Source organism: Echinops telfairi, unplaced genomic scaffold (assembly GCF_000313985.2).
Source record: "Echinops telfairi isolate 266 unplaced genomic scaffold, ASM31398v2 ScPeMD7_7473;HRSCAF=8511, whole genome shotgun sequence".
NCBI classification, from domain to species: Eukaryota; Metazoa; Chordata; class Mammalia; order Afrosoricida; family Tenrecidae; genus Echinops; species Echinops telfairi.
This window is the reverse complement of record NW_022111377.1, coordinates 11,276,098-11,295,543: the sequence shown is the minus strand read 5'-3', so window position 1 is coordinate 11,295,543 and position 19,446 is coordinate 11,276,098. Positions and strand designations below refer to the sequence as shown.

General features: G+C 43.0%; 1 protein-coding gene across 1 annotated transcript in view; it reads left to right on the top strand.

Moving 5' to 3' along the window:
* Positions 1-19,446, top strand: part of CUBN (cubilin) — a 303,548-nt gene that overhangs the window by 99,136 nt on the left and 184,966 nt on the right. The window contains exon 28 of the mRNA XM_004716015.2: positions 15,797-15,947. Within this exon, the coding sequence (XP_004716072.1) occupies positions 15,797-15,947 (151 nt within the window). The remainder of the gene's footprint in view (positions 1-15,796; positions 15,948-19,446) is intronic.

Sequence of the window (19,446 nt, the reverse complement as noted above, 5' to 3'; positions counted from 1 at the left end):
GATGCTGTACTGCACCCTGGTTGACTCATCCCTTCCCTGTGATCCCTCTGTGGGGGATTATTCCATTGTCTGTAGATGGGCTTTGGATCTCTGCTCCAGCCCCCCTCATTCTCAACAATATGTTTTTGTTTGTTTGTTTTTATGTGTCTTCTGATGCCTATTACCCAGCCTGAAGAATCCTCATGATCGCACCGGTGGCGTGCTTCTTCCGTGTGGGCTTGTTGTTTCTCCGCTGAATGGCTGCTTGTGTAACCTTAAGCCTTTAAGACCCCAGATGCTATATCTTTTAATAGCCGGCACCATCTGCCTTCTTCGCCACCTTTGCTTATGCGCCCGTTTTGTCTCCAGCGATTGTGTCGCAATAGAGAATTTTAAATAACTACGTTCATTCACAGCTATTAATGAGCCTTCAAAATGAGCCTTTGCTCTTGGGTTCAAAAGGAACGCTGTGTGCCGCCCTTCTCCATCTTTGATCAAACATGAAAGATAGAATTAGGATGATTCTACAGACAGTGTCAAGACTGTGCTTCCAAAACCCCAAACCAAACTCATTGCCATTGAGTCCACTCTGGCTCACGGGGACTTTGGACCGGGCAGAACTGCCCCTGTGGCTTTCTTTACAGGAGTAGAAAACCTCATTTTTCTCCTGAGGAGCAGTTGGTAGTTTTGAACTACTGATCTTGCAGTTAGGCAGCTCAATGTGTAACCACTAGACCACCAGGGCTCCCTTAGGCCAATAAAAATTCCATCAGTGATATCACGCTTAGAATAATTCTACTTATACTTCAGGCGTCACCTCTGTGCTCCTGCTCGTCCTCACCTTTCTCTGCTCCTCAGACAATTAGACTAATGGGGGCAAGTGTATACAAGAACCCTTCCACCATCTAACAAGCACCTACCAAGAATTCAGATGAAAACACAAATACAAGTAGGTCAGAATGCTAAATTAAAAAAAAAAGGTTGGTGTAAATTCTTCTTGGGTGGGGGGCAGCTATCCACATAGTTGGGATTGGGATGTACACATGTAAATATATTTATATATGATGACAGGGAAATAGATTTATGTACATATATTTAAAGGTTCAGTATTAAGGTAGCAGATGGACATTGGGCCTCCAATCAAGTACTCCTTCAATGCAAGAACACTTTGTTCTATTAAACTGGCATTTCATGCTGCTCACCTTCCCCACATGATCGCTGAAGACAAAGTGGGTGCATAAGCAAATGTGGTGAATAAAGCTTATGATGCCTGGCTATCAAAGGAGATAGCATCTGGAGTCTTAAAGGCTTGAAGATAAACAAGCAGCCACCTAGTTCAGAAGCAACAAAGACCACATGGAAGAGGCACAGCAGCCTGTGCAATTACGAGTGTCGAAGGGATCAGGTATCAGGCACCAAAAAACAAAAGCTCATATCATTGTGACTGAGGGGGAGTGCGGAGTGGGGACCGAAAGCCCACCTGTAGGCTATTGGACATCCCCTTACAGAAGGGTCTCGGGGAGGACATGAGCTAGTCAGGGTGCAGTGTAGCAATGATGAAACATACAACTTTCCTCTAGTTCCTAAATGCTTCCTCCTCCCCCACTATCATGATCCCAATTCTACCTTACAAATCTGGCTAGACCAGAGGATGCACGCTGGTACAGATAGCAACTGGAAGCACAGGGAATCCAGGATGGATAGTCCCTTCAGGATCAGTGGTGAGAGTGGTGATACCAGGAGGGTGGAGGGACGGTGGAGTAGAAAGGGGGAACCAATTACAAGGATCTACATATAACCTCCTCCCTGGGGGGTGGACAACAGAAAAGTGGGTGAAGGGAGATGTTGGACAGTGTAAGACATGACAAAGTAATAATAATTTATAAGTTATCAAGGGTTCATGAGGGAGGGGGTAGCGGGAAGGAAGGAGGAAAAATGAGCTGATACCAAGGGCTCAAGTAGAAAGCGAATGCTTTGAGAATGATGAGGGCAACAAATGTACAAATATGCTTGACACAATGGATGGATGAATGGATGGATGGATTGTGATAAGAGTTGTACGAGCCCTCAGTAAAATGATTTTTTTTTAAAGTTAATTAAGAACGTGAACTCTGAATTTACGCTGCCTGTGTTTCAAGGACAATTCTGCTAATTATTCATTGGCAGGAGCTTGACCACTTGGGGCCTCAGCTTTCTCAGCTGTAAAATGGGACAATAAGAACACATACAGGGCACTTTTATGAACTGAATGTGAAGGTGCTATGTGTGCTCTGTGTGTCTGCCACGTAGAAAATGCATAATTAATCTGAGATGTGATTGCTCTGGTAAAGTTATTAAGGAGGTTAAGTTGTTGTATTAAATAGATAAGACTGCCACAAAGAGCATACAGGGTGGAAAGCACAGAGGCCCAAATTCTTCTTCCATGCTGATAAAATCTAGTTCCGCTGAGCCAACAATTAGCATGCTGCTTGTCCAAATACATCAAAGAGTTGGAAACAGACCTGGAACTCCTTCTTTGCTGCATGCAGACCGAAAGATAACACATGTGAGGGCCAGATTTAGACCAGAGCAAGTCAAGGTGCGTGTCAAGGGCTGGCTAGGTCATATGAATCTGAATCTCTGAAATGGGGCACACCTGGAAACCAGGTGTGCCTTGTACTTCAGCGAACAGGAAATAGTCCCGAAGTGCTGCTTGGTGAATCGGCTGGCTCTCCAGCCTCAGTGAGGAGGGGTGAGGATGCTTGGCCTCAGTCCCTTAACCCAGTCCTTCCTGGGCACCTTCTAGACAAGGCTGTTCTTGTAGTTTATACTTCCCTCTCTGCTAGTCACATGTTCATATCCCATGGGGAACAAGTAATTCATTACAGTTTGACTCTGTGACAAAAAGTGGATGATCATGCGGTTACCAACAGATAGATTTTCACTTAGTCACCGTCTTTCAGGTTCTTTCCTCTTGGTTTAAAAAATGCTCCCTATGTATTATAGAAAGTTTAGAAAAGAAAAAACACCAAGAGCAAATAAAAACCTGTAGGACAGGGTAGAAGTGCCCCTGCGGGTTTCCAAGTCTGTTATGCTTTATGGGGATACACAACCCTGTCTCCCGTTGAGTGGTTGGTGGGTTTTGAACTGTGTACCTTGAGGTTAACAGCCCAATGCACAACCACTACATCACCGGAGTCAGGCCAAGTCCCCAAACCTATGCTTTGAAAATACTTTTATGTGAGGGCAAAGCATAAAGGACCATGTAGTCATTAAGAAAATTTGGAAAATATAGAAAAATGTAAAGGAAATAAGAATAGTTGAACACTAGGTCAGGTTCTTAGATATAACCACTAATAACATTTGGTGGGGTAGTGTAGAGGTCAGCAGTTAGAAAACACTAGCCACTCCTAGTGTAAGATGAGACTTTTTACTCCCATAAAGAGTTAGTCTCTGGGAGTGTAGAGGGCGTGGGTTGGAAAGGGGGAACCAATTACAGGGATCTACATGTGACTTCCTCCCTGGGGGATGGACAACAGAAAAGTGGGTGAAGGGAGACGTCGGACAGGGCAAGATAGGACAAAATAATAATTTATAAATTATCAAGGGCTCATGAGGGAGGAGGGAGAGGGGGGGAATGAGGAACTGATGCCAGGGGCTTAAGTGGAGAGCAAATGTTTTGAGAATGATGAGGGCAATGAATGTACAAATGTGCTTCACACAATTGATATATATGGATTGTGATGAGTTGTATGAGCCCCTAATAAAATGATTTTTTAAAAAAAGAGTTAGTCTCAGCAAACCAGAGGCAGTTCTGCTTGGTCCGGTAGGGACACTAAGGGTCCGACCTGACTTGATAGCCGTGAACTGAGTTGGTGTTCTGCCCCCTTTTCCTAAATATTTATTTTAAGAGTCTAAAGATATATTTCTGTACCTATTACACTTCAACAATATTCTTTCTAACAGAACTTGTGAACATGACTCCATGCTTTTTATTTCAGGGCACCACTGAATCCGTCCTCACAATGCATCTGTGTCCCCCATCTCTGCAATGCATGCAACACATAGAACCCACAGGCTGGGTTGTGTATCTCTGTAGTTACGTCTTCATCCTTGCTTAGACAGCAGGGTTTCGGCACATGAAAGCCAAGTCAGCTTCCGGCTTCTAAAATGAGTAGGACGCATACGTAGAAAGCAGATTAAAATGCAAACTCGGTACTGAGAACAGAGATAGAAAGGAGAGTCTCTGGTGTGTGTTTGAGACAGACCTCTAATTCAAAGTGACACAAAATAACCCCGATCGCTGCCTTCGCATGGTTTCTTGCTCTCTTGCGAGGCCAGCAGTGTGAGTAATTGTTTAATTTTAGGTAGACATGTCATGTTTCCTGCCCCACCCTGGCGGCACATGGCAGTGTGGCTTTGCTGGGGCCTTGGGGAAGAGGCGCGCTTGCACAGTGGGGAGCTCTGAGTGGCCCTGTGTCCACTGGGGGGGACTAAGCCTCCTGGGGCCATCCAGGGGTAGAATTGGGTCTACTGTGCTCTACTTTGTACACCTCCCTTCCAACGTCTGCCTCATTGACCCATCATTATTTAACTCGTCCATGCGGCGCATGGCATCCTGCACCCTACGCTCTGGTGTTTGCTGGGTGGTTTCCATTCTTACTGGTAATGTTTCAAAAGCCTTTCCAAGCTAGTTGGTAAGTTTCATGTTTATCCAGGAGATGTGTGTATCAAGTTCAGCAACGGCATTCTTAATAACTACAGCGAGGAAAGTCCCCTAAACCTGCTTCCTGCTGTTCTGAGGATGGGAAAAATTTGAGAGCCGCTCCTAGCATTGACCAGCTCCCTGCCCCCCGGGAGCTCCTGGGCTGCACAGCTAGGAGGCAGGGTGGGGCAGGATGGAGAGAACATTCCACATTTCCTGTTACAGTATTGAACCACTTTCCTTATAGCTGACTCTCCCTTAGCCACCTTGACCTCACCAGGGAGAAACAACCACCCCCCCCCAACACACACACCCTACAGCCTGTAGTGACTGTCTCCTCTCTATTGTCCCCTAATCTGACTGTCCACCCTGCACCCATTTTACATGTGTTGTGATTAGCTTCAGGAATCCCATCCATGAGGATGCCTTGGTCCCCACAGAGAGTCAGGCTGCCATAGCAACACACCGCACGATGGCTAGGGATGATTTCTGCGAAATGTTTTACCTGAGTCATCTCAAGTTCTCTATAGCCATCATATTTCTTCTCTGCAAGATATTTTTGGACTGTGTTCTTTAGGCGGGGAAAGAATGTTTGTTCCCAGTGTCTCTGCTCAAGATTCAGAATAATGTCTTGGGCACATTTTCTAAGCTAATTCCGTGGCTTGTCCAACTATTTACAACAGCTTTCTGAGATAAGTACCAGGTGGTGCCACATTTACAGATAAGAAGAGGTTTGTGACTAAGAGACTTAAGTATTTTTTTCCACAGTATTGTAAGAGAATTTTAGAACTGATCTTTAATCCAGAGCCTGACTTAACCACAAAGACTATATTATTTGGAAACTTCTTTTCCTGCTTCCAGTTAAAATAATGTGCCAAAGGCAGTGATTTCTGAGCCACTCCAGATACTCACTGGGTATAGTTCTTTATTTGGGCTATATCTTTTAAAATTATGAAAATGTATCCTCTGACATATAAAAAAAATCTGAGTTTTCTTCCAGAAAAACTTCAAGGAACAGTAACAATGTCTAGAACAAGCTGCCCATCTAAAATAGGCAGGTTTGACTGTGCGTTAGTTCCCAGTTGGTTTCCATGTTTCAGAAAGGCGTTTAGAATAAGTCAGTCAATATTCATATCCCATCTCAATTATATGAGACAAGTTATTAAGATTTTTATTCACAAATGTTTTGAGAAACGATGTACAAATGCGCTTTACACAATTGATGTGTGTATGGATTGGGATAACAGTTGTATGAGCCCCTAATAAAATGTTAAAAAAAAAAAAGATTTTTATTCACTAAAGTTATACCTTTTTAAAGCCATATTCAGAAAGAGGCATTGAAGAGAAACACATTCGTGTTCTTGGAAGTCCTGCAGTCCTAACATTGATGCTTCCTGAGGGAACAGAGTTAGCTACCTATGAGCTGAGTCTGGGATTTGTTTCTTCAGCACTTGAGCCCCAGGGATTGGTAAAAGCCCTACAAAACCTTTTATTTTACATAAATTGCACTATCAGTTATTTACCACACTTGTTATGTCTTCACTGTCATATCTTTCACTCTGGACGAACTCTGCCGGTCTTTTCATATTGCAATCGGAGTCTGGTTTAATAAACTACCCACATGCCAACTTACGAAATCCAAGCACAGGAAGTCCATAGAAACTGATAAATGGGGCTTGGGCAAGAGATTTCCTTCCTCTTTGAGTCTCCAAAGAGCTGTTGAGATGATTCAGGCCAGGGTGGGACTAGAAAACACAGTCCTGATGGTCTCCTGTAAGAGAACAATTGGAATCGTCTGCATAGCAGGCTTTGTAATGTACAGAGAGCCACATTGAATATGCATTTATTTAATGGCCTACTTGAAAAAACAGCTATACGGCATTTCCAATATTTTAAAATATACTTCTGAGCCCGGTCATTTGAGGTCTGGTGACATAGTGGTGATGGCGTTGGACTGCTAACTGCAAGGTTGGCAGTTTGAATCCACCCACAGTCCATTGGAGAAAGATGAAGCTGTCTACTCCTGTGAAGAGTCACCATCTCGGAAATTCCCAAGGGCAGTGCCACTCTGTTTGATGCGGGTAGCTATGACTTGTCATCCACTCCACGGCACTGTTATAAGGATACGTGGTGGCTCTGTGGGTTAGGTCGTGGGCTGCTACGGACCAGCAGGAGTTCAATTCTATCAGTTGCTCCCAGGGAGAACGATGGCACTGTCAGTGCGCTTGAAGATTTGCAGGCTGGGAAACCCTCTAGAGAACTGCTATGGGTCGGAATAGATGCTATGCCAGTGGGTTTGGGGTTTAAGTAGAGTTATACAAATCAGATTTGCACAAAGTGAAAATCTTTTTTTAAAAGTCATTTTATTAGGGGCTCATACATCCATTGTGTAAAGCACATTTGTACATTCATTGCCCTCATCATTCTCAAAACATTTGCTCTCCACTTAAGCCCCTGGCAAAGTGAAGATCTTAATTCTCTCTTAATTACTAATAGTTTCCTGCATGTGGTCTTCATTCTACTTCCAATACTGTTCATAATAAGTGGAATGGTAGGCCCTCAGAAAGCAGGGGAAGTCTTACATTTCACTGGACCAAACCGGCATGCTTGCACGTAGCTGCAATGAGTCACGACTGGAATGTCCTGTGGTGAACATTGTGCCCTGAAAATGGAATCAGAGACAGCACTCCCCAACTGATTTCCATGGTAACCAGTATTTGTGTACTTTGAAAAGTGACTGTTTCGTTTTGTGCCGTAATTGACGTGGGGATGCATTCTAGCAGCGACACTAGCCATCTGTGAATAGAAACAGAAAAGCCTCATCTAGAGTAACCTTTAGGGTCTTTGTTTTCCCATTGAGCTATTGTTCTGCATTATTAAACTTCATCGTTAATTCGACATTATATTTAGGCCTTTTCATCCGTGGTTATTTGAAGTGAATTTCAATGTGTCACTCCCTCCCCTCCAGAAACAGAAGGAAACTCATTGTCATTCATCCATATTCCTCTAAACCCACCCCCTTTGCATCTCCCCTCAGATCCCATTCATGCTGTTATCTTTAGTGCCTGGGGTTCAGGGGCTTTCAGTCTGTGAACTAATCATATCTGGAATTCACTACTCATTGCTTTGGAGGTCAATTCTGACTCATGGTAACCATCCAGGGCTGGGTAGAACTGCTCCTGTTACTTTCCGAGACTGTAAGGTTTTACGGGAGTGGAAAACGTCTTCTTCCTGCGAGGTGGCTAGTGGTTTCAAACTGCTGACCTTGGGGTTAGCAGCCCAACCTATAGCCACTATGCCGCCATCTAGGTTCCTCCAATCTGGAAGAAAGGGAGATAAATTCTCTCAGTCATGTGCAAATGCCACTCCTCTTAGCCTCATTGAGCTTAAACTCAAAGACAAAAATACTATACTGTTCATAATATTGTATAGACTCAAAAAACATAATTCCTCAAACCCTGATATACCTAGTATTTTATAAGGTCCATCAAGTGTAGAGAGAATATGATAGAGAATTTTTAACATATGTTTTGTTGGGTGCATGTGAAATACTGAAAGGCTTTTGATAATGAACAACAAACCCTTTGGGGGGTCGGATAGTAAAAAAGGATTTTTCTGCTCATCCATCTCTGCTTAGGGAAAAGTATGTTTGTTTTTGAAAGAACTCACTTTGAGTAAAGCCCCTGGGTAGTGCAAATGGTGGATGAGCTCCTCTGGTACCTGAGAGTTTTGTCCCCGCAAGATGCCTCAGGAGAAAGATGCTGGGATTTACCTCTGTGAACACAACTGCTGAAAACCCAGGGAAAACATGGGATCCACTCTGGCACACATGGGGTACCCATGGTCTAGAACTGACTCAATGGCAGCTTTTTTTTTTTTTTTTAAGGTTTTGACCAGGCATCCCTAAGCTAGAATACTAGAATGAATAAAAACTCTAACCTTGAGTTTAAATGCGCTAGCCAAACCCACAATCCTTTGCAGCTGCCTTGGTTCTGCTGAAAAGCAACCCTGTAGGACAGAGTAGAACTGCCCTGTAGGGCTTTCCAAGCTGTCAATGTTTACATTTTTATTTTAAAAATTTTAAATTAAATTTAATTTTTTTAAAGATCATTTTATTGGGGGCTCTTACAGTGCTTATAACAACCCATACATCAATTGTATCAACCATATGTGTACATATGTTGCTATCATTCTTTTCTTTTTTTAGTGGCTCATACAACTCTCCTGTAAAGATTTATAGCCTCTGAAACCCATAGGTGCAATTCTGTTCTGTCCTACAGGGTCACTATGAGTCCGAATCCACTCCATGGCAGTGGGCTTGGAGTTGATAATGACAAACTTGATAATAAATATAGATAATCAGAGCAGCACTGTTAGAAAAAATATAAACTATAAAAGGAAAAGGAAGTGACAATCCTGAAAAGTGAATCTCATCTGTATCTATTTGCTTAAAATACTCCTGTTTATTCCTAAAAGAGAAACGATGGTCCCCCGAGCGTCTTTTAAATCTCTGCTGATTTCCCCCTGCACACTTCCTAAGACTGTGTCTGATGAGTAGCCACTTAGGAAACGCTGCAGAGACAGGGTTAGGACTGCCGGACGCTCCTGTCTATGGACCGGTAGAGTTCAAGTAATGAAAATATCAAATCAGACTCACTCGCATGAGTCAGTTCTGACACACAGCGACCCTATAGGACAGAACAGAACTGCCCCGTGGGTTTCGACGGCTGGTGGCAGAGCGGTTACCTGTGGGGCTATTAACTGCAAGGCCTGCCGTTGGACACCACAGGCAGCCCTGCAGGGGCAAGACAAGACTTTCTGCTACCGTCAAGAGTGGCATTATCAGGGGCCCAGAGGACCAGTTCTACCCTTGAAGTCAGTAGAGAGTTAAACTGTTTACGAAAGCAGAAATCCCCACAGACCAGCTGGTGGTTTCAAACTGCTGAGCCTGTGGTTAGAAGCTTAAGACATAGCCCACATAAACCAAATAGAACAGATCAAATCCATAGTATACCTTCATTGAAAAGCTATAAGGGGGCTTCAAAAATTGTATTGGGTTTTTCCTTGAACTTTTAAAAGCCCCTTCCTTATGAGGAATGTGCCCTGCATAGAGACCTGCTATAGACAGTGACGGTGGGGCACGTAGGCGGTGATGTGTGCATCCAGGGAAGGCTCAGTCACATGCCAGGCCAACACAAGCTTGCAGACTGGTCAAGGAAATACAAGGCTATGCCACTGTGCCCATGAAAGGAGGGCAAAGAAAGTTTAGGGGCTTCAGGGAACAACCAACTCATTTCTGGCTATCCTAACGATGGCAGGGACCGTAGGACTGCTTAATGGATTTTGTTTTTAGAGTTTCACATACTCCTAAATGCATTTCAAACAATTTTATGTCATAATGTTTTGAGGCATAGAGATGATTTTGCCATTTTTTACAGTTTTGAAATCATGTACATTTATCAAGAGATAATGTAAGCACTCCCGGGTGTGTACACACTTTTACACATTTACTCGCTCCAAAACAAGGATCAGGGGTGTCCATGAATGAGCCTATTTCTTTGCTTGCCCAAAACCAACTCGCATGAAAGGCCACATGAAGGCTGCATGGTTCACAAAAGAATCCAAGTCCATTTCAGCTTTACATTTCCTTCCTTAATAGCCATGTAGGCCAGTGTTTAAATCTGGTAGATGTTAAATGTATATCTTTCCTTTTGTTTGTGGAATAGAATATGTACAAAGGAAAACATATTCTATGTAGTTACATGGCCCATCTGTTCAAATCAGGGACAGAATCGCATTAATCTCCCCTCCTTCCTTCCATATATGGTTTTTTTTTGTTCTGTTTCCCACCCCCTGTCTCACCCACCCACTGCCACCCCCACCCCAACCTTCATAACTTTTAACGTCCCACCCTTTGATGTGGAAACCATTGCTTGTTTTCTGTTTTTCCTTTATAATAATGATGTCGTAAAATATTACTCTGTAAGAGATTGGCTAACTTGCTGAGGGCAATACAACGCTCTCTAATTTGACCCATGTCTTAATGTTTGTGACTAACTCGTCATTGTTTTTAAGGGTGCATAATATTCCATGCTATGAATTACTGGGGTTTGTTTACCCATTGCTCTATTGTCAGAGGTTTTTGATTGCTTCTATTTTTTTCAGTTTTATAGAAGCTGCTGTAATAAACATAGGCATGTATATGTCTGTGCTTGTTCTTTAATTCTTTAGAGGATACAGCAAGTAAAGGGATTGCAGGATCATAAGAATTTGTATTTGTTTAAGGATGCACCATATTGTTTTCCATCGGGCTTATACATTTCTACAATCCCACCAGCAATGGTTGAGTGTTCCAATCTCTTCACATCTTGTCCAGCATTTATTATTTTCTGAGTTTTTCTAAGAATGTCAGTGTGGGGTGGGGTGGGGTGGGTGGGGAGGTAAAGTTGTATTTCTCTTATTATTAATGGACACAAATATTTCTTTCCATAATTGTTGGCTGCCTCGATGTCATCTTTGTAAATTGTTCAGTAATATCTTGTGCTCATTTTTATTGGGTTACTTGTATTTTCCTTTAAAAAATTATTTTATTGGGGGCTCTTACAGCTCTTACCACAGTCCATCCATACATAAATTGTGTCAAGCACATTTGTACATATGTGGCTGTCATCAGTTTTAAAACATTTACTTTCTATTTGAACCCTTGGTATCAGCTCCTCATTTCTCCCTCTCCCCCACCCCCCCACCCTCATGAACCCTTGATAACTTATACACTTTTTTTTCATGTCTTACACCGACTGCTGTCTTCCTTCACCCACTTTTCTGTTGTCCATCCACCAGGGAGGGGGTTATATGTAGATCATTGTGATTGGTTCCCCCTCTCTCTAGCCCCTTCTCCTTAACCTCCTGGTATTGCTACTCTCATTATTGGTCCCGAGGGTTTATCTGACCTAAATTCCCTGTGTTGTGAGCTCTTATCTGTACCCGTGTACATGCTCTGGTCTAGCCGGATTTGTAAGATAGATTTGAGGCCATGATAGTCGGGGGAGAAGCCTTAAAGAACTAGAGGAAAGTTGTGTGTTTCCTTGGTGTTATATGGCACCCGGATTTTTCTTATTAAGATTTATAGTTTTCTATAGATTTTTGAAATTAGCCCTTAATCTGATATATCATTGCCAAATATTTTTCCCCAATCTATGAGTTCTCTTTTGGCTCTTTTATTTAAAAAGATCATTTTACTGGGGGCTCTTCCAGCTCTTATAACAATGCATACATCAATTGTGTCAAGCATCTTTTATACATATGTTGCCAGCATTATTTTCTAAACATTTACTTTCTATTTGAGCCCTTAGTATCAGCTCTTCTTTTTTTCCCTCCCCCCTCCCATTCTCATGACCCCTTTATAAAATATAAATTATTATTTTCATATCTTACACCAGCTGCTGTCTTCCTTCCCTCATGGTTTTTGTTGTCCCTCCCCCTAGCTAGGGGTGGTGGTGGTGTGTGGTTATGTGTTGATCGTTGTGATCACTTCCCCCTACCTCCCCTTCTCTCTCCATCTTCCCCCCTACCCTCCTGGTATCGCCACTCCCATCTCTGTTCCTGGGGGTATTTATCTGACCTGGATTCCATGTGTCCTGAGCTCTTATCTGTACCAGGGTACATGCTCCAGTCTAGCTAGAACTGAAAGACAGGTCTGGGGTTATGATAGTGGGGGGTGAGGAAGCCTCAAGGAACCAGAGGACTAGTTTGTGTTTCATCAGAGCTATACAACGCCCTGGTTGAATCATCCCTTCCTTGTGACCCTTCTGTGAGGGATGTCCCATTGTCTACAGATGGGTTTTGAGTTTCTGCTTTGTCCCACCTCATTCTCAGCAATATGTTTTGTTTGTTTGGGGTCTTCTGATTCCTGATACCTGATCCTGTGGACACCTCATGATCACACAGACTCGTGTGCTTCTTCCATGTGGGCTTGTTGCTTCTCAGCTAGATGGATCCTTGTTTAACTTCAAGCTTTTAGACCCAGGCATTATATCTTTTGATAGCCGGGCACCATCAGATTTCTTCACATTTGCTTGTGCACCTGCTTTGTCTTCAGCGATCTTGTCTGGAGGGTGACAGCACAGAATGCCAGGTTGTCAGAACAAAGTGGTTTTGTCTTGAGAGGGCTTGAGCAGAGGCCCAAGGTCCATCACCTTCCTCAGTGTGTTGCCAAATAAATACATGTACATAAGCCAATATCTATTTCCATGAATTAACATATTTACATATGTACACACCTATGTTTATACCTCTAGCCATACTTTGCTTCCTATGTCTTTCCTCAGTTTCCTTTCACCTTCCTCCTGTCCCAATATCACACCTGCCCTTCTTCTGCCTCTTCGTAATTTCTCTCAGCTAGTTTGCTGTTGCTCCAACACCCCCACGATTGCTATGTGCTCCAAGTCATTGATTTTCATTCCCTGCTTGTTCCTCTGTCTATGGTGTTATTTTCTCGCCTCTCTCTTCAGCCAAATTCCCTCTGAAACCGTAGGTCATGTTGCTTTCTTCTTGAATTTGTTTCCCATGCCTATCTCTTAATTTTCCCATCTAACAACACTGCCAGGAGAGGGATTCTACCTGGAAGTCAGCTTGACTCCGCCTCTCCTCTTTTTACTCTTCTGATGAAATATTTTGATGGGCATAAATGTTATATTTCTAGATAGTCCCAGCCCTCTATTTTGCCTTCTACAGTTCGGGTATTTTTCATTATGTTCAGTAGTGTATTTATACCTTGTATTAGGCAGCGGTTCTCAACCTGTGCGTTGCAGCCCCTTGGGGGTCGAACAACCCTTTCATAGGGTTCTTCTGATTCCTAATAGTAGCAAAATGACAGTGATGAAGTAGCAATGAAAATAATGTTATGCTTGGGGGGGGTCACCACAACATGAGGAACTGTATGAAAGGATTGCGGCATTAGGAAGGTTGAGAACCACTGTATTGGGACCTTAATATTTTCCTGATTTTTTATTGATGATCTTTATGATTCTAGGATTTATATCTAGGTCTTTAACTCATCTTGCATTCATTTCTTTACATGGCATGAAATATGGAGACTATTTTTTAAATCATTTTATTGGGAGCTTGTATAACTCTTATCACAATCCATAAAAAAATCCATTGTGTCAAGTACATGATCCTGTTTCATACTTTTCCAGTACCTTTTTTGAATTTTTTGAGCACCGTTTATTGAAAGGGTTATCACTTCCCTACTTTCTGTATTTTAGTCCTTTATCAAAAATCAGGGTCTTTAGGTAATTGGTTGTATTTCTGAGTTCTCATTTCTAATCCATTGGTCTTTTTCTATTTTTCTGTGCTGTTCATTTGGACATATGTATCTGATGAATCTATTAAATGGGGCAGGATATAAATATTCCAGTGGAAAATGGGAAAGAAGTCAGCAAAGAAGCTCCAAGAGAAAACTATAAGTGCATAAACATATTTGTAAAAGATACTGATCAGCACCCATTAAAAAATTAATCACAGTTGCCATTCCCAAAAGTCCACTATTTATTCCTTTATTTTTGGTAAACTATTGTTGAGAAGTTAAGTTATAAACTTTAGGTTAGATTTTTAATTGTATATCATGAGCCAGTAAATCTTATACTATTTGACTCCTTCTATGTCTAGAAATCTTTCTTAAAGGGAGAAACACCACCTCCCCCCCACCCCTCCACCCCAGAAGTTAAAGCGTTAAGGATCTTCCTTTTGTTGAGGCTCTTCCTCTCTTTTGCTGCCCCTCTACTTGACCATGCAATGAGCTCCTTTTTCAGGGACCAATCTCTCTCTCACAATAAGCCTGAAGTATGTGAGACAGAATCTCCCTGTCTTCACTTCCAAGGAGCATTCTGGCTGTACGTCTTCCAGGACAGATTTGTTTGTTCTTCTGGCAGTCCACGGTACTGTCAGTATTCCTTGTCAGCACCATCATGCAAATGCATCCACTCTTCTGTGTCCTTCTTCACTCGGTGTCCAGCATCCGCGTGCTTCTGAGGTGATTGAACATCCCATGGCTCAGGTCAGGCGCCCCTTCCTCCTAAGAGTGGCATCATTGCTTATGCAGCACATTTGCCCAGTGCAGGATGCCATTTGATTCCTGGACTGTTGCTTCCATATGTATTGATTGTAGATCCAAATGAAGCCTATAAATAGGCTTTAAAAAATCATTAAAAAATGAAATTAAAAGTTAATGGAATTTGCTATGAAGTTTTTGAAGGCCCCTGGGTGAATCTATAATCATAAAAATTGTTGGCAAAAAAAGAATCTGGCATTACAAGAAAAAGAAAAAAACAATTCTGGCATTAAAAGAAAAAAAAAATTGTGCCACTAATCATTGGTATGACAATAATTATCTTTTTTTTTTTTAAATTAAGAGATCATTTTATTGGGAGCTCTTACAACTCTTACTACAATCCATACATCAATCACATCAGGCATATTTGTACGTATGTTGCCATCATTCTTTTTTTTTGACAATAATTATCTTTACTGGTATAGATATCTTTTTCTTTTAGTAGCTATTTAAATAATCTGTTTTTAAATCAATAAATGTTTATATAGAAATTTTCATATCTTATTATTATTGTAAGAGCTGTTACTCATTGAACATCTCTTCTACATCAGGCAATTTTTGCTTGGCTCTGTCTGTAGGGCATTACGAATACATGCAGCCATCTAATAAGGCTGTCATTTCCTCCATGAATCAAGCCTATTTAGGACACACGAAGATGTCAAGGTGGCCATTTGACCCACATTTCCCTATTCTGGGCCTGTATTATACTTTGGAGTGGACTTGCTAAGTTGACATAAAAGAAAACCAGTCATAGTTGGATTTCCAAATTTATTGGGCCTTAGAATCGGCTCTATCCCTGGAACTCTAGATAATCAGCTCTATTTAAGGTTAATCTTATGCTCAACCTACCTCAGCAGATTTACTCCTGACTTTTGCTCTGTGGGTGAACTTGTCCCATGTGACAAACTATGTGGGGTGTTTGCTGTCGTTCCCCACCCCACACACACACACACACACACACACACTCACTCACTCACTCACTCACTCACTCACTCATTGGCAAGTTGTCTTCTTTATTTCAGCTCTACGATGGATCACACCGGATAGGACGCTACTGTGGAACAGAGATTCCTGCCTCAGGGAGCACTGTAAGCCCACAGCTTCATGTGCTGTTCCACACGGATGGGGTTGGTGACCAGGAGAAAGGATTTCAGATGCAGTGGTTCATTCATGGTGAGTCCTGAATCTATCTCAGTTATATTTGACAGTTGCAATCTTTTCCTTTCCAACTCCATACTTGGAAATAATACAGTCAACAAATCATGGAGCCAGGTTATAATCTGGTGCGTTTAGCAAGCTTATTTCAACATTCCTAGAACTTAGAAAATGAAGTCCTGTTGGGGTTAAGAGAAGCAGTGAATTCAAATAGGTAGGATTCGGGTAGCTGGATAAGTGGCTACAGCTAGGAATGACTTAAACAAAAAGTGGGGACAGAATAATGTGTGTAAGGTGAACGTGTATACCTCGGTGTGCTGAGAGAGGAGGAGCTGAGCCAAGGTGTCCCTTAGTGATGGATGCACTGAGCCAACAATGGGCAGTGCAGCTGCCAAACGGCAACCTAAAGCCCGACACATGTGCCATGCAGAAAATAGAGAGGGATAAGCATTGCTCTGAAGACAGCACATTATTTTTAATAAGAGGTCTGTACTTGACCTCATGTAGGCCAGTCTTAAAATGGAAGGGCCTCAGAACACTGGTTTACAAACCTGGTCCCCAAACGATAGCCTTCTCATCAACTTGGAACTTGTTTGAAATAAAAACGCTTGGGCCTCATCCCTGACGCAGATATACTGAATCAGTACAGGGGAGGCCTTTACCTTGTCTGCCCTGTTAAGTTTGAGGACCACTGTCCCAGAGGAACCCACATTTGCATACTGTCCTCCTTGTAGAAACCATGGTAACAATACTCAACCATAGCAACAGTACTTAGCTAAACTGTTAGGGCTCAGTGGTATGTTCCAGTCAATTTGAAGAATGAGGGATGCACAGTATTGTCAAGAATCATACTCAGACACCTAAGCTGTACTCACATCATCAAAGCCCAGGTGCAGCCCAGTGTGCACACCTTTGGCATCGAGTGCATGCTGACTCCTAACACCCCTCCATAGGAATTTTGAAGCTGTACTAGCAACACCTTTTTCAGTGTAGGCCAGAGAGTGGTAAACAGAAGGACTGCGAAGGAGCCCTGCTGGTGCCCTGGGATAGACACTGACCTGCTAAAACCATAAAGTCAGTGGTTCAAACCCACCTGCTACTCTGTGAGAGAAAATAGGATGCTATGCGCTCGAATCAAGATTGACAGTCTCGGAAACCCTATGGTTTGCTGTGGGTAAGAATCGGTCTTGGTTTGGTTTAAATTAACAAACCCCCCTGGGGCTCAGGAAGCTGGAGAATGGTTCTCAGCCCTGAGCCTGCTTTGTCTTTACCTGGGAGTCTTCAAAAATATTCATGACGAGGACCCACCTTCATAGACTGACTGGAGCCAATTGATCTAGAGTAGAACTTTCACTATAGCTAACTTCAGGAAGCGCCCTACGTACGTAATTCACCTGGGTTGAAAATTTTGGGAACAGTGACTTTTCTGATTCACTCCTTCTCCTTCAGGTTGTTCTGGTCAAACTAACCCAAGTCCGCCCTAAGGAATTTTTCATTTATAGTCATTAGTGGCCTTTGCCCCATTGCTGCATCATTGGGATCTTGCAACCATTGTAAACTTCTTGCCAAGAAGTTAGACAAAACTCAGGCCTCTGATGAAAGCTCAGCCTCCTTGTGAATTTACCTTTCTCTGGGTTGTTAAAGACACCCTCTGTTTGCCTGTTTACTGTTTCAAAACTTTCTCCCAGTGGCTGAAAACTTGCTTAGCACGAAAACAGTTGTGAACTATAATTTTTGCCAGCTGGGACACAAACTGGGGAAAACAATGTAATGGACTGCTATCCACAATGTACAACTTGTAAATTCTCATAAAATATAGTGGAAAGAATTTTCTAGAGTGGAATTGTTAGTGCTTTACCAAAAAGTCCCCAAAGAAACAAAAACAAAAAAACCCTCACGGACATCAAGCTCATGGCCAATCACAGCGACGCTATAGGACAGGGTAGAACTGCTGTGGTTTCTGAGACGGTGCCTGGTGTCCGGAGCTGAAAGGCCCGTCTTTCTCCCTCTATTTAAAATCCACAAACTTGTGAAGTAATAATTATGCCATGTTATAACTACAGAGAACCTGCACCTGCCTCGAAACTATGTCTGTACTCTGACATTGCCAGAGAAGGACAAGTGATCCCAGAACATAAAAACGTTAAAAACTCACTGCTGGAGACTCGATTCTGACTTCTAGTGACGCCATAGGACAGGGTAGAGCTGCCCCTGAGGAGTGTTGAGACCGTCACTCATTATTAACAGGAGTAGAGAGCCTCAATTTTCTCCTGAGGAGTGGCTGGTGGTTTTGAACTGCTGACTCAACACACATTGAAGCCCAACTCTTAACCACAAGCAGCAGGAGAAAGTTCTTCGATGGGAGAGCTATTACTGCCCCTCCTGCAGCCTCTTTCTCTCTTACTCTCTTTGTTCTTTCTTAACCCTTTGGAGATCAATTGCAGGTGTCCACCATGAGCTAGTTACTGATTTGTTCGTTCCACAGATAGAAAGGGTCTGTGTTGTACCCGGTAGTGCTCGGTTGGGGACAACTCACACCAAAGGATACTTCCTGTTCTCTGGGCCCCCGGGTTCACCAGGGTCCTAGACACCCTGGGCAAAATCTCACCAATAAAAAACCAGGATAAGGGCCTCAAGGGAGAGATATAACAGAGGTGCCCAGTTTAGGGTGCTTGACCTAGTCAGGAGACCAGGGCAGACCTCGGTGAGAATGGAACATTTTAACAAAGAGCTGGAAATAAGCAGGAGCTGCCTAGGTAAACGGAAGCCATAGATGGCAGACTGAAGAAACACCCTGTGGAGAGAGGAAATGGGGGATGGGGCCACGGAAACCCACAAACCAACAGCAAACCCTAAACTCACTGCCATCAAGTTGATTCGGACGCCAGGAGACTCCTACTGGATAGAGTAGAACTGTTCTTTAGTAATTCTGAGATTGTCCATTGGATTGGAGCAAACCCACCTCATCTTTCTGCCATGGAGCCTTCAGTGGGTTGGCATCAGGTTAGCAGACCAGCACGTACGGCCCCAGCCCGCACAGGTCTCTGTTGGCAAGTCACCAACAAGCCATGCTAGAGGGAGTCTAACAAGCTAATGGAGCGGCCGGCCTACCTGGGTAATAAATACAGTTAGCAGCCCCGACAGGAATAGGGTCTGCACGCTTCCGGTATTGTAATGCAAGGAAGGGAATTTTGAGCAGGGTCTTGAAGGATTGAAGCATCCGAGCAAGTTGGGCACGCCTACCCGTTAACGAGCATGGACAGTCGCACATGAGTTGGTGATCTTTTTGAAGAAGTGTGCGAGCACTGTGTATACAGACATGCGTGTGTGTGTGTGTGTGTGTGAGACACAAGGAAAAAATTATTCCCGCACATTGTCTCCGCGGGGTATCTCCCCAGAACCAAGCGGGAGTGGGCAGGGCCTCTGGCCTTGTGGTCAAAAGGGGCTCTTCCTCATGCAGTGAAAGGAAGTGGCTTGAAACCCCACCCCCATTGCATCAGAATTCAGTCCCGAGACA